This window comes from Triplophysa rosa, linkage group LG15 (assembly GCF_024868665.1).
Source record: "Triplophysa rosa linkage group LG15, Trosa_1v2, whole genome shotgun sequence".
Classification (NCBI taxonomy): Eukaryota; Metazoa; Chordata; class Actinopteri; order Cypriniformes; family Nemacheilidae; genus Triplophysa; species Triplophysa rosa.
In genome coordinates, this window is record NC_079904.1 from 14,355,779 (window position 1) to 14,370,889 (window position 15,111).

General features: G+C 38.3%; 2 protein-coding genes across 3 annotated transcripts; both read left to right on the plus strand.

Annotated features, from left to right (window-relative positions):
- The first annotated feature begins 51 nt into the window (after positions 1-51).
- Positions 52-5,457, plus strand: snapc1a (small nuclear RNA activating complex, polypeptide 1a). 2 transcript variants are annotated; one of them, XM_057353300.1, is made up of 10 exons: positions 52-456; positions 1,002-1,161; positions 1,525-1,665; positions 2,029-2,130; positions 2,224-2,364; positions 2,490-2,540; positions 2,644-2,706; positions 3,139-3,268; positions 3,383-3,442; positions 3,535-5,457. In XM_057353300.1, exons 1-10 carry the CDS (start codon positions 272-274, stop codon positions 3,579-3,581), a joined length of 1,080 nt encoding a protein of 359 aa, XP_057209283.1. In that variant the 5' UTR covers positions 52-271; the 3' UTR covers positions 3,582-5,457. The 2 variants fall into 2 exon arrangements, with proteins under 2 accessions (XP_057209283.1, XP_057209284.1); XM_057353301.1 differs by having other exon boundaries at positions 3,986-5,457.
- Positions 5,458-5,623: 166 nt separating this feature from the next.
- Positions 5,624-11,847, plus strand: sgpp1a (sphingosine-1-phosphate phosphatase 1a). The gene is made up of 3 exons (XM_057353299.1): positions 5,624-6,605; positions 7,439-7,528; positions 9,533-11,847. The coding sequence occupies exons 1-3, from the start codon at positions 5,880-5,882 to the stop codon at positions 10,082-10,084; spliced, it is 1,368 nt and encodes a 455-aa protein (XP_057209282.1). The 5' UTR covers positions 5,624-5,879; the 3' UTR covers positions 10,085-11,847.
- Positions 11,848-15,111: the final 3,264 nt, after the last annotated feature.

A 15,111-nucleotide genomic window follows, 5' to 3' on the forward strand; every position in this document is an offset into this window, starting at 1 on the left:
GTGTATACGTATAAGTTTTTAAAATACTATTTATAGTTTAACACATCGGTTTGCTAGCATTTCTACTGAGTATCGCGGTGCTTTGACGTTATTACGTTGATGCTCATTGCTCAGAGCAACGTAGGTTCCGTCAGATCATCGCGCACAGGTGCATTAAATCAATTATTAAAGTCTGCTGGAGGACTGTAGTTTTTTAGCTTGGAACAACAAAACAGCAGTGCTGAGGTCATGGGGTCGAGTAAGTTATTGAGAAGATCGTTTCAGTATTTGCATGATAATCAGTGCATCATTGACATTGCGTTGTCTTGTCGCGGTAGAGAAAGCGTGCGAGCATTACTGGAAGCCCTTCAAAAGCGACTGTGAAGAGTTCCTGGGCTGCTTCCAGCAAACAGAGTCTGTGCGTTATGAAGAGTTTTCCGTCATCTGGAGAGAGATGGACTTCTCCAGTGTGTTTTCGTAAGGGCACGCTTGAACACAAGTAGCTTAATAATATTACCACGTGCTTGATTGAACCACTTTATTTCACTCTGTATTGTTTAACTTCCCAAAGATCACACGTAACCGCGATGTAATTGTGTAACGTAAAATTATGTGAAAAGTTTTTGTTATAACAATGTGGCACGTGTTCATTACTTAAAAAAATAGACATAACAAGATTAATGTTTGCTTATAGTTGATTATAAACCGTTATAAAAAAAAACAAATAAAACTAAAGACACATTCCACATACTATTGTTACACTATTCAATAGGCTACCCATTAACTGTTAAAATGTGTCATCACTCATGTTTCACCCATTTGACTTTATTTACTCAAATGTTTCATGCATAAATGCTTATATTTATGCATTTTACAAACTGCCCTGCTATTTTTCATATAATTCCAAGTTAATTGGCTGATTGGTAAAAGCTGCAAATGCATTGATTTCAATAAGAATTGGTGTGTCACTCTTCAATGTTTGATACACATCATTGCATTTGGCTTGCTCTCTCTTCCAACAGTGGAAACCAGTCACACCATGAGAAGAAATCCTTCACTCGGCTTACTTTCACCATAGTCTGCAATTACTTACTACCCCCATACAGCTTTCAAATCAGAGTAGGGGCCCTGTATATGCTGTATGGCCTTTACAACAAGCAACTTGTTTGGCCTAAGGAAAAGGTGATCCATTTTCTAACCAGTTATGTATATACTGTTTACTTATTCATGGGGAAAACATGGGGCAGTCGTGGCCTAATGGTTAGAGAGTCGGACTCGTGACCAGAATTCCCAGGACCAGTGGGTAACGACCGAGGTGCCCTTGAGCAAGGCACCTTACCCCTACTTGCTCCCCGGGCGCTGCAGTGATAGCTGCCCACTGCTCCGGGTGTATGTGTGTTCACCACTTGCTGTGCATGTGTTCACTATTCTCTGGATGGGTTAAATGCACTACTCTGGGTCACCATATCTGACTAATAGGTCACTTCACTTTCACTTCACTTTCAAAAAACATATTTGACAGAATTTATGTCTTATGTTACTCAGATCAGAGTTGCTCTGAAGGATTGGTTCCATATACAACAGTTCATCACAGAAGCGAAAACGTGCCAGCATTTGGATGTTGTTTACATCTTTTACAGGCTGTTGTCAGATAAGGCATTTAATTTCACCGCCATGCCCAAGAAGGTATGTCTTATTTGAACAGCTTTTATACACAGATTTTAAATACCGCAGTGCTATTTTATAACGTCCATAGTGCTGGTTTAAATGGATGTTTTGCCAAAAATAAAACTTGTTTTCATTCATTTACCATCATGTTGTTTGTTCTTCTGAAACACAAAAGAAGTTATTTTGAGAAATGTCACGGTGGTTTTTTGTACATACATTGGAAGTCAATGGGGGCCAGTGTTGTTTGTTTACGAACATTCTTCAAAATATCTTTTTGTATTCTGCAGAAGAAAGTCAGCTTTGAAATGACAAGGGTGATGAAAGAGTTTTCATTATTGGGTAAACAATCCTTTTAATTGCTCTTGGGTCTCTGACTTGTAGCTGACATTTGAATCGAGCGATCGGGTTCAGCATGATGTAAATGAAGACTTTCGAGCCCGCAGGGACAAAGTGGCCGAACTTGCTTCTGTTGAAATGCTGGAAGTAAGATTTTTTTTTTCTTAAAATTGTTGCACAGTTGCATTACATTGGTGGTGTTTGCAATGTGGTCTATTTGAAATGTGTGTCAACGTGCAGGAGATTGCAAATGTGCATCGCCATTATGAGAGAATGAAGAATTCGTTACTTCCCCCATCGGCAGGGGTGACGCTGCAGAACCTGGGAGGTGCAGTTCAAAAATGCACCCTCGAGTACAAGCAGTGGCAGGAACAGATTGCAGTAAGTCCAAATGCTCGACATTGACTCAATTCGTACTAGCTGCATTATAAGTTATTTTATTCAAATGTTTTTAAAGGCCTTGCTTGAGTACATATGCTTAATGATATGCAATACCCTTTATTCAGGGTGCTAGGAGTAAAGATGCTACAAAGAAGGATGCCAACCAGAAGTCAGAGGTAAGTTCATTCAACATAGAATAGAAATGTATATGCTAAACAAATACCTAAAGTGTCTGAATTTATTAAAGACTGGATCTAACATTTGCCTGGATTTCTCCAGTCCTCAGATAGAGCAGATATGCTTGCTGCCATCAAATCCAAATCGTATGGTCAACTGACAAAGGTTTGAGATTTCTTATGGCTATGCTTGTTAATTTTTTTATTAAAGTGTTAAGTTTTAGTTTGTTGTGCTCAAGATTTATTGATATTAAAGAAAAACGTGATGTGAACATGTGATATTGCGTAGTGAAATCGGAACAATATTAATATATACTGTATATAACTTGCAAAATGCATGTTGTGATATTTAGATATTGTGCAGCTCTAGTAAATAGACTGTTTTTCTTTGGTTGTGGCTATTTGGATTACTGGTTAATTAATATTATTTTAGATCCGGTTCACACAAAGTGGTTACTTATGACTTCAGAACCTGTGCATTAAGATTTCTAAAACACTTTTTTTTTTAATAATACCTAGTGGTTTGCAGTATACGTACTCCTGAAAACATTCATGCTGTAGAAGGAAAAAGTAATCAACGATTTTTCTTTCTCTGAAGGAATCAAGATCAAGGCGTCACAGACGGATCGAGATGGTCACGACAGGCTCTGGAACTGAATTCCTATTTCATCACAAAAAGAAGCCCCCCTCTCTTAGGGCCAGAACCTACCAAACTCTTGGCAACCCAGGTCAGAACTGCTTAAGACTCTTTTAGCCACAAAATACCAACAGCAGTTTCCAAAGATAGTATTTCAAACTTTTTTGTAACATATATGATCAAATTGTTCAATTTTGTTTCTAAGGGGAGTCGGAACAGACACAGCAATGGCTTCTGAGTGTGATGGAGGAAGACAAGAATGCACGTAAGTCCTGTCTTGAAATAAATGAGCCATGCTCATAATTTTTGTGTTATGTTGTGGTAAATAAAATGTACTTTTAAATCTTTCTATTTCAGTGAAGCGAAGAGATTTTAAAAGATTCAACTGGTCAGAGACAGAATAATTATTCTGAGACGTTATTTGAAATGGCAAAGTTCCTGCCTTGGCTAATTAATATTATGATACATATTGTTTTTTTTACTATTTTGTTGTCATAAAGTATTTAATTAGCTTTTGTGTGATGTTCTGGTTTGGATAAAAATAAATTACGATCATCACCCTGTTGGGTTTGTGGTTAGAAACAGAATTCCTTTTGTTTTTCCTTTTGCTTTGTTTTATCTCTAAATCACCAGACAATGAAATGTGTGGTAAGAATAAATAAGTAGATGAGTGCCTGTGAAGTGCCTGAGCCCCAAACAACACATTTTTAAAAGCTACTTAAACGTCCTAATTTCACTAAGGCCTTCTCCTGGCTCTATACCCTGAAACTAAATGTGAGTTGACTGTTTTTTTCTTTTTTTTGTCTAGGCTTAAAAATGTAGCAGTCCTTTGGACAAAACATCACAAATATTTTAAACGTGGTTTATGTAATAATAGGACTGACCAGTGACAAGGTAAACACGGACAACATTTCCATCTAGTGGAGAAATCCTCTAAACATTAGTATACGTTTTAGTTCAGTACTAATTTGACCCTAAAAAAGCCTTGCAGAAGATTGTTATTCTCATAGAAGCCTATAGCTGTTGGAATGTAAGGTGGCGTATGATCAATAAAACACTTTATGGCCAAATGTATATGGACACCTTCCAATAAACGTGTTATTCCAAATAAACAAAACACTTTAATGTTTTACCATGTACAATTTCATAATGACTACCACCATGCACAAGGCACTGTACATGTTGGAAGATGAGAATTTGGCTCGTAGTCTGCATTTCAAGCCATACCAAAGGTGTTCAGTTGGGTTCAGGTTTGGAGTTTGTGCAGGCCAGTCAAGTTCTTCCAGACTAGCCATTTCTTAATAAGCCTTGCTTTGTGCTCAAGGACATTGTCACTTTGGAATAGAAAAGGGCTCTGGCCAAACTGCTGTAAAATTGGAAGCTCAGCATGCTTTAGAATATCATTATATGCTATAGCAATAAGATTTGTGTTCGCAGAAATGCAAGGGCGTCCACATACTTTTGGCTTTATGGTATACATGAAGTGGAATATTAAAATTGGAAGTCTATTGTAAAGAAAAGGCTATACCTCAAAATGAGTGTTAGTAGGACTTTTAAACCAGTTTCTCAGAACTTGTTCAGGATTAGAAGTGGACAATCTGTTTTAAACCGTTAGTTTGGTATAAATGTAATATTTGTGGCTGACTCATTTGACAATAGAAAAGATCATGTCTCTTAAGTTTATTACCTAGTTTAAGAATTCCACACAATTCTACACTTGATATGTTAATCGATAACTTGTTTATTAGTAAACTATTTGTCAATTATTATAAAGTTGTCTAAATTGTTTGTTTGCCTTTCATTTCTTTATTTTTATTACTCGGTCCATGTAACATTTGTATTCAATTTTATGCGCATTTGTTTCATGTTTCTTCATCTCCGGGGCGCTTGGCTTCACATTAACGAAAACTCCACTGTGCTGCGTTCACAGCTACAGTGCTGAAGTGATTTAAATCAAATAAAAATAGTATTTTAACCTCCTTTCGAACAAAGGAAAATTATCCCCAGCAAGCTTTATTTGCAAATAATTGGGGGAAATGCTGATTCAGTCATCAGAAACAACTGCAATAGGTGTATCAAGCAAAGAAACAGATACCACGTGACCATGATGTCAACACCCTGCTTCAAATCCATCTGTACAAGGATCTTCACACAAAAACTTTAATAGTTATTCTAAAAAATATATTTAGTAATACTCGTTTAGGATAATACTGTAAATTTAAACAGATGTATTATTTAGACCTATGTGCTTGACCAATTAGAGACAACTTCCGATGCACGGAGCCCCTCCCATTTTAATATGTCCGGTTTAATGCAAATTATTACCATTGCTCTTATTACATTTCACTTGCAAATACTGTCTGTGCTGCCCGTCGATGATCTTAACCGAGACTTTCCCGTGCGTCATCGCTAGAGAGCGTTCCCGCCCACAATGCTCGTCGCCCTCCTTCCTGCGCGTAATAACGGACGGGTACTTCCTTGCTTTTAGTCCTGCTGCTTTATTTGAGCATTATCACCGTGGTTTTAAGATTCTTAGATATGATATGCATATAGTTGTCATGTACTGGACATTATAACCTAACAGTATTTAGTGCAGTATTGTGTCAAAAGTGCTGCTGTGCACGCGCGTCATATGTTTGAATTGGGTTTACGGCGTCTCGCGAGCAGCATTGCTTCAGTTTAAGAGCTATTTCGCCTTCACAATGGCAAGCGACGCGGTTAAAAGATTCGTTTGCCTTTGTCGTGATCTCCAAGATCCTTGCCATGTTGCCAAATTTCAGCAGCTTTGTGGCGTACGAGGGACATTTACTAAAAAGTCGACCGAGAGTGAAGCGAAGCTATCTGTCAACGGTGCGGGGCAATGCCAAGAGGACCGCGCTGCTGGTGGGGATAAAACACCGGGATTTCCGGGCCAAAGGCTTAGAAAAAGTTTAAATGACGGGAATATCAAACAGGGAGAATGTTCCGGTGATCTCAACAAAGACACAATAGCAACCTCAAGCAGGACAAAAGATGCAGGTTCCGATGTGGCCAGCGAAAAGGGCTTCAAAGAAACCGTGAAGCCTTTACGCAGAAACTCACTGACTGGTGATGTTGGACAGGAGTTCATCATTGAGAACAAGTTTCTTTTCTATCTGTTCACTATTGGCACCGAGCTGGGCAATGAGATGTTCTTCATCGTCTTCTTCTCGTTTCTGATGTGGAACGTGGATCCGTATGTTAGCCGGTCTCTCATCGTGGTGTGGGCCTGGGTGTTATTCCTCGGCCAGTCCACGAAAGATCTGGTCCGATGGACGCGTCCTGCGTCGCCTCCCGTGGTTAAAGTGGAGGTGTTTTACAACACGGAGTACAGCATGCCATCCACACACGCCATGACTGGAACCACGATGCCCTTTTCTATGTTCATGCTCACGTACAGCCGTTGGGAGGTATGCTTTCATTCCGTTAAAGCCCTGTTTGACACAAAGCCCTCTTGCGTAACCCCGTGAGACAGGTACATGTCGTCTTCGTGGCGTTAATCCAGGGTGTGTTGTGCCTGTATTCATCTGTCATGATAATCAAAGTTTGTAATGGTTTTATTCTAATAATTCATATTCATGGTTTTTTTCTTCACATTTGGGCAGGTGTGAATTCCCCGACATGCATAAATAAATCTTTTACACGACATGTTGTTAGAGAAAGAGTGCATGAGATCCAATTGTATTGTTTGAGCATGCCAGCCTGACATTGACAATGGAGAAATTGTTTGGATTTGTGGACCACATTAGGTTTTTAGAAGTGAAGTGCTGCATGATATATGCAGGACAAATAAAGACTTTTTATTTATTTAAAATCATAATACTGAATAACAACTGAACTGTAGTTACACATGGACACGAAGTTCCTTTCACCCTGTTTTTTATGGACACACATATTTAAGGAAACAAAACTCGATCACAAAATCTCCCATTACAACATTTTACATTCATTGTGAGCCATATTTACAAAACTGCCTTAAAGGGATAGTTCATCCTTCCCCATTGGCTCCCATAGTCTTTATTTTCCCTACTATGGCAGTAAATGGGGATGATATCTGTTTGTTTACTGACATTGTTACAAATATTTTCGTTTAGCAGAACAAAGAAATGTATACAGGTTTGGAACAAGAAACGAGTAAACGATGAAAGAATTTTAACTTTTGGGTGAACTATCCCTTTAAGAAAAAATAATAAAATATAAAGACAGTGTCTGTCCTGACTCTCCTCTACTCTGTGTATTACAGTATCCATTCATATTTGGATTAAGTGTAGCTCTGTCCTGGAGTCTCCTTGTGTGCGTCAGCAGAATTTATATGGGCATGCACTCCTTCCTGGTGAGTTTACACTTGAATCCTTGTAAATGTGTTGTTTAATATGATTATGTAATCATTTTCTGAATGAGTAGCAAGCATGATTACATTTAAAAAAGTGAGTCTTTTCTGTTGAAATCTGTATTTGCTCAATCGATTGTTCAGACCTTAATACATTTTAGTTTTATTACATTGCTTGGCTGCTTTCTAGCCGTCACCATAATTATCTCCAACAGCAGCTTTTCAGGAACCTTTTATGCAGCTTCATGACTAAGGTTTAACAAACTGCTAATGAAGAACTTTATGTAGTCTCTGTCTGTCAGTAGCAGGGCAGGAACAAAACAAATCGGTGAGTCATCACGGCTGACTCAGGATCCTCTGATCATTTAACTCTCATTTGTTTTTCTCCGAACATCTCTGATTGGACGATGCAACCCCAGAGGAAGAAATCATCCAATGTGGAGCATTTTGACAGACTCTTCAAATTTTGGGAGCAGCCAGAAAACGAATTACACAAGCTTTGTATTAGTTATCAGGGTTGCAGGTTGTAACAATGATATAACTGAACAACAGTAACACACCTGATACGACTGTGCTTTTATCTGTTTAAATGCTGTTTGTGAGGGCTGCCAAATTTAGAGAGCAGATGCTGGTTGCCTTGGTGATGGGAGCCTTGTTAATGTAATGCCGTGCTCAGAGTGAAAGTGCGTGAATCATCCTGCTGTAAATCAGCAGACCCGATGATTTAGGAAGTCAAGATGTTTTAAGTTTAACCCACTGAAGTCTTTGAGAGTAAAAGTATTCTCAAACTCTTTTTTACGTATAAACATTCACATTTTTTTTGCTAATATCAAAATTAAATTGTTTTTCACAACCTGGATGAATTAACATTAAATATGATTCATTTGAACGTACATTAGATATGTCTTTTCAGAGAGATGTGTTTTTAAGACCTCTGTACACATGCACGTGCATTTAATGTACACAGACAGGTTGAACAGGCTATACGGCTGTCAAAAAAGAATTTCTCTGTAGAACGAGAGTTCTTATCGTGTTTATGTGGCTGCCTGAAGATTAGGCTTTTCCATCATCTGCAGGTTCCTTTGACCCTTTTTATGTCAACTTCAGCATGTGTGTATCACATGAAGATGATAGCCATCAGATCAGTTTCTACAGTGTTCAAGGTCACATTCTAATCTCCTGTAAACCTTGAACGTGTAACCTACGTGAGATCAGGCGACAACGAGAGAACGGATAGCGGTGCATTCTTTCATTTTTTTAGACAATAAATACAAACACCAAAGCCACAACTAGCAAAATGTTCTAAAAGCAGTTTCGAATTTGTTCTTCAAGGCTGCAGTGTGTTAAAAAAGCATGAGGTGCTAGACAAGTTTAAAACCTTGGTGTCTGATGTCTATGAAATCTTACACTAGTGAAGTGAAGAAAAGCCCCAAAGCACGGTCTCTGACTTACCCACAATATAATGTCTGGTGTGTGTGTGTGAAAACCTCCTAAAATAACATAATACCCTATTATCAAATCCAAATGGCATGTTTTTAAGATCTGACCGTGTAATCCTAGCACTGCATTAGTGGACTCACTGTAGGGGTAATGAATACACTGTTTAGTCTTCTCAATGTTTGATTTCGGGTGGATGGTCTTGGAAATTATGGTAATCGGGATCATTCTGTACACAGTCTTGTTTCATAGTAGACTCGCTCCAGTGTTTATACAGATCAGTGATGTGCGAACACAACCTGTTACGTGCCAAGTAATGTCATTCCTGTTTATTGCGTTTGCCTGGCCTACATTAAATACACAATGAGCTATAAATGGCGATTTGTCTAAATATTGAAGTTAGTTATACAAGGTTTGTACCTAATTGTCAACATTGTTGTTGGCAAATACCAAGATGTATTTTGATATCTGTTACCTTTTTATGATCTTGTGCATTCATTTTTTTTTGCTAAAATAGCTTTATATCTTCTCCCTCACTCTGTTTCATCTCTGACTCTTCGTATCTTCCAGGAGGTGATCACAGGCTTCCTCTACAGCATTCTCATCCTGGCGGTTTTACAGCCCATGCTATATGACATAGACACCTTCTACCTGTCCCACAGCTATGCCCCTCTGGTCATCTTCCTAACGCACGTCGGATTCAGCCTGGTGGCCTTCTCGCTGGATTCGTGGAGCACCTCCCGCGGTGACACTGCCCAGGCGTTGGTCACCGCCGCCGGAATAGCTTTGGCATCCCGTCTCAACCATCAGCTGGGTCTGCAGCCAGATCCTTCAGATGAAGCCCTGCCGCTCACCTTGCCCCTGATAGACGGGGCTTTGTTGGCTCGCTCGATCATGCGGCTACTGGTGGGAGTGGCCGTGGTTCTGGCTGTTAGGGCCACTATGAAGATCGTGGCGATTCCTTTGGCATGCAGACTCTTTGGTGTGCCCTCGGATGACGTGCGGAAGGCTAGGCAGCATGCACAAGTGGAACTCAGTTATCGATTTTTGGTGTATGGCCCTGTGGCTTACTGCTGTGTTTTTCTGGTGCCCCTTTTCTTCGGCTACCTTGGTTTATCCTAAAGATAACAGGGTATTCTTGTTCCTTTGTAAACTTCATTGCCCTCTGCATGAGGTCAGACACTATCTTATATTTACAATAATGCATTTGGCAACTTACAGTGCACTAAATGAATGTGGGATTGAACTCACAACCTTTTTCACTGCTAACACAGTGCTTTACCAACTGAGCTATATAGTAATAAGTATGTGACTGTGATATAAAATTGCATTGAATGCTTTTGAATGGTGATGTTTAAAGCCATTTCACTCCATTAGAGAAGTGAATTTACATTTGTCCTTTACCTGCTTCCTCTGCAACAGACACATACCCACCCTGGTACTGTCTCTCTATCCCATAATGCTCTGTTCTTGTGCTTGTATTTTCTGAGTTGGGAGAAAGGGGTGTGGCCCTGACGGTTCATTCAGCGGTTCAGGAAAGCCGCTTAAAATTTTAAGAGATGTAGAAAGTTCTGCACTTATCTAAAAAGGGAGCTCAAGCCTCACAATGAGCAGTAATGCGCTGAGAGAATGAAGGGAGTGGAACTTCCTGTCTGTATGAATTCTGTATACATGAACTTCCTTTGGATGCCAGGAAGCCAGGGGAATGCCTTTGAATCGAATGTGGCATCAAAGTAGTCGATGTGTTAAGTGAGAGAAAGCTTTTTAATGCCCTGAATAGATCATATTCATAGATAATGTCAAATGAATCCGAAAATTGAATTAGGCTTTTGTAATTTTTGTTTAGTGTTCCCCATTTTTCTTTCACTTCTGCTTAATTAATGCTGAGCAAAAGTTCTGTGTTGTCAGTTGCAGATGTTGCTGCAGATGTTCTGCGTGTCCTTCAATGCATCACTGCATAAAAACTGTCAGCAGTTTGGAAAAGATGCATTAAAATGCAGATTATCCCAAACCCTGGTTTGTCTACTTATATAAACTCAATGCAGTTTAACACTGTTTACGGGCATGAGAACATGGCCAAAGTAAATAATGTATTTTAGGATTTTTATGAAGTGTTCAGTATTAATCTAGATAGTTATAATGTTTGTCATTGCACTACTCTGTACTTGCAGTGTACTTGTTGGTGTATGCAGTTTTCTCAAAGAAATGTGGAAAGCACACCTTGGCTTTGTGTCCCATAACCACGTTTGAGCCACCGGCCAATCAGAGCAATTTTAAATCTCTGCAGATAAAATCCCAGAAACCCCAGTGCCTCGAGGCTTTGTTTTTCAGGGTAAGTGTATCATCCAAGTAGGCACAAAACACCACAGCTGTGAACAGCTTTGATGGTGAACGTGTTGTTTAGAAACATCCATAATACTAAGTTACAGAGTAATTGTTGGTTATGGCTTTTCTTCACAGATTTCTGTAAATGTATGCGCAATATGGCATTTTTTAAGCCGTTTTGTTTTGTTTCAGGTTTTAATAACATTTTTTTTCTGGTGAACTGTTTAAAATGGTTTGCCTGTAAAATATAATACATTTAATTGTAAAAATAGTGATCAATTGTGTATATGCACCATAATACGTGATAAGCTGTTTGCAGCGGTCTTTTGACAGTGCACTGAGCTGATGTGAATACTGCCTATGGATAAATAATGTTTTAATGCTTCCCACCTGTAAGTTGCAGTATGAATAAAGCTTGTACATTCTGAGCTTTGAGCTGTTCATGGTTATATAAACTCACAAATGTGCTATAATGCAATTCTCATGGTCTGCAGTGTAAAAAACAAATTCTTGCCATTTTATGTTCTTATTATTGAAGGAATAAAACTAATTTGAATTGACTTGTCTGTGTTTTCATCTGCATTCATCAGCTAAAATTTGGTCTTACACAAGGATCACTGAGCATTATGAACGTTATAAATGCTGTTACAAAAATGCTGATTTGTAGCGAATTGCTGTGCATTTGCAACAGTGTTTTCCCCTTATCAGTGTGTTGAGTACACTTGTTCCAGCAAAGTTCACAGGCACACGCTTATTTCTCAGCTTGTCAGCATTTTTTGGGTGAAGGTCTATTCTCTGCATGACATATTGATTTAATGCTGCTATATAAGCACTAGAAACCTCTCTAGTTCCTATCACGCATATATTAAGACTACATAGTATACTAATTTCACAGAATAAAAAATGAAAATGTGTGTCAGTTTGTTTTTTGATCTCCACTGTCTTATGTACAATGCAAATGCATTCATGTTTTATTAGTCTATGTCTTATTCAGGAAAGTATTATTGTATTCTATTCTCTGGAAGGGTATTTGTCTTTATCTTATCTAAACTTACCCCTAGTTTTTATTTTTAGACCCCTAGTTTTTATGACCCCATATCAAATCAATCAAATCAAATCTGTTTATTGTCATGCATCGTGTACACAAGTGTACCGGCGGTGAAATTCTTATGTGCAAGACTCTGTGCCATGACAGTACAAACAACAAGATGTAAATACAGTTACAGTATACATAATAAACAACAGTAAACACATATTAACAATATACACATCACAGTATACATATTAACACAAAATGCACAATATACCCATTGTATACACCAGTGGTTCCCAACCTTTTTTCCTTGGGGGCCCCCCACGTACATATATGACAATCGGAGCCCCCCCAACCCTCATATGTGTGTGTGTGTGTGTATACACGTGATTGCTACTCAAACACACATATATATAGTAAATATTAATAAATGTAATGAAATAATTGAATAATAAATTAAATTAAATGGTTAAATATGAGTAATATAAAAGATTTTAATGACATTTTTACTTGAATACTCAAATACATTTTCAGGTTATTTTTCAGGTTGTTTCAGTCTATTTTCAGGTTATTGTATGAACATACAGAGTATACTGAACGTTATGAAAGAACTGTTAAACATTAACATTGCTGTACTTGCATAAAGAGATGCAGGCTACTGTCAATTACTGCTTATTTTTACAAGGTGTCTTTTCATTTTGTTTGGTTTCATGCTGTCGTTTAACAATTTTTCACCACAGAACACACATTCTGGCCGAGACTTGTCTTGTCTTTCAATAAAACCTAAATTTACGTAGGTTTTGTCATAGCGTCTAAACTTTTTCCTTTATTTCCGACGAAGAATCACCGCATTTACGTTTCTCTGCTATTTTTCCTTTTGATTTTTATGTTAACACGAACGTTGACGCCTGACAGAGGACGTTTCTCATGTGAGTCTCATAGCGAGAACAGCGCGGGTTTCCATCACTCTGGTTTTATTCGCATTTTGAAGTTTCGCATCAGAAACGAGTGATGGAAACGCCAAATTTCGGATTAAAAACCCTTAATTCGCAAAAAAGTTTTTACGCTCGCTTGAGGTGGTTTTTCATTTTGCGAAAAAGGGTTAATGCGAATAATGGGAGATGGAAACGCATTTGCTGAATAAATCCCCCCCCAAAAAATCACCTAACTGCACTATGAGACTGCGTAACCTGACTAACCAGAGAACTGATCTTGTTACACAGCATGAGAAATGTTGTTATGGTCATTCTTAAATGCCTGAGCAAAGTCGTCAAAGTATTTCTGTAATTGCCTCTTAAAACTGTTTCCCAATCAGCAGGCATCCACAAAAGCACCGCATTTATTGTGTTTCGTAATCGTCTGCTTGCGCAAGTATTATGAAAATTATTATATTCAGTGGCTTCTCTCACTGACATTTAGCGGCAGTTTATTAGGAAGTGACGGTTGACTAGTTGGATGGAAACGGTGCTTATTCGCAAATGTTTTATGCGATATTCCAATTTTGCGCATTAACTAAATTCGCAACTTTGGATGGAAACCCGTAGTGCTTCCGGCTACCGCGAAGCCCCGTGTGAATGTCTGCCAATGGAGCAGGAAAAATTGAAATAATTATTTTATACAAGATATAACTATTTTTGACTGCATTATCTTGGCATTGTAAGCACATGATTTTTTTAAACATACAAAATATTTTTATTTAAAATGATTAGTGGAACATTAATGCAGCTTTATTTAACCTCAAAGCATGTCAGCTCCCGCGCCCCTCATGTGATCTCTGGCGCCCCCCTAAGGGGGTCGCGGACCCCAGGTTGGGAACCACTGGTATACACAACATGTACAGAACTATGGATGGACTTAATGTGTTGAAATGGACTTAATTCTTAAAATGAATTTGTCACATTAAATAAATGGCTAAATTATGATTTAACAGATTTAAAAGATAAAATAAAGGCCAGTCAGAGAATGTAAAAATTGCCCTCCCGATTAACCTCTCAAGAAAAGAATATGGATGTGTTATTTGAAGACCATATCTTATAAGCAGGTTTTAGTGAATAGGTTTGTAGAGAATGGAAGACACAAAGTTAAAGCACTTTACCGCCACCGAGGGGTCGTAAAAGCACACTGCATCGCAGATATAAGTGTAGTTCATGCCTCCTCACATATTCACATTTTTCACTTCTTAAAAATGCTTATAATTTACATGTAATGCATTCCACCGCGAATATAACCTAAACTTGCTTAATTTAACCTATATTTTACCCAGATCAGTGCATAGCGCTTTATCTTTAAATATCACTTCTCAAAGTTTGGGATTCTCATGTACGCTCCAGTTCAGTGCCTGTATTCAATATACTCAACTGAAACTATTATGTTAATGTCACTAAGAATTGCAACTGTTTAATAAAATTACGTAATTAAATAACTAAGTAATATTTGCAGCACCTACTGCAACCGTGAGAGGACAGCATTAAACAAGCTCAGCTTGCAGAAACGAAAGACATTAGTCAAATATAGGAAAGAATGAATGAATGAAGCAGAAGAACAACATTACTGGTCAGTGTCATTCATGTTATGTAACATTGTGTTCCAAGAGAGGACTTAGTAATTGAAGAGGAGTAAAATCCCCCAAATCCTTTTCTAAGAATAGACCAACGCTAGCTGAATCGTTTATTTAGCAGTCTGAGGCTTTAAAACGCAATAATATAAATCATTTAAGGTAAATGGGGCAAGGAGAAGGCCGGAGGGACCTAAGCTCGGGTGACATTTCTCGCCATACGGGCATTTCTGGTCC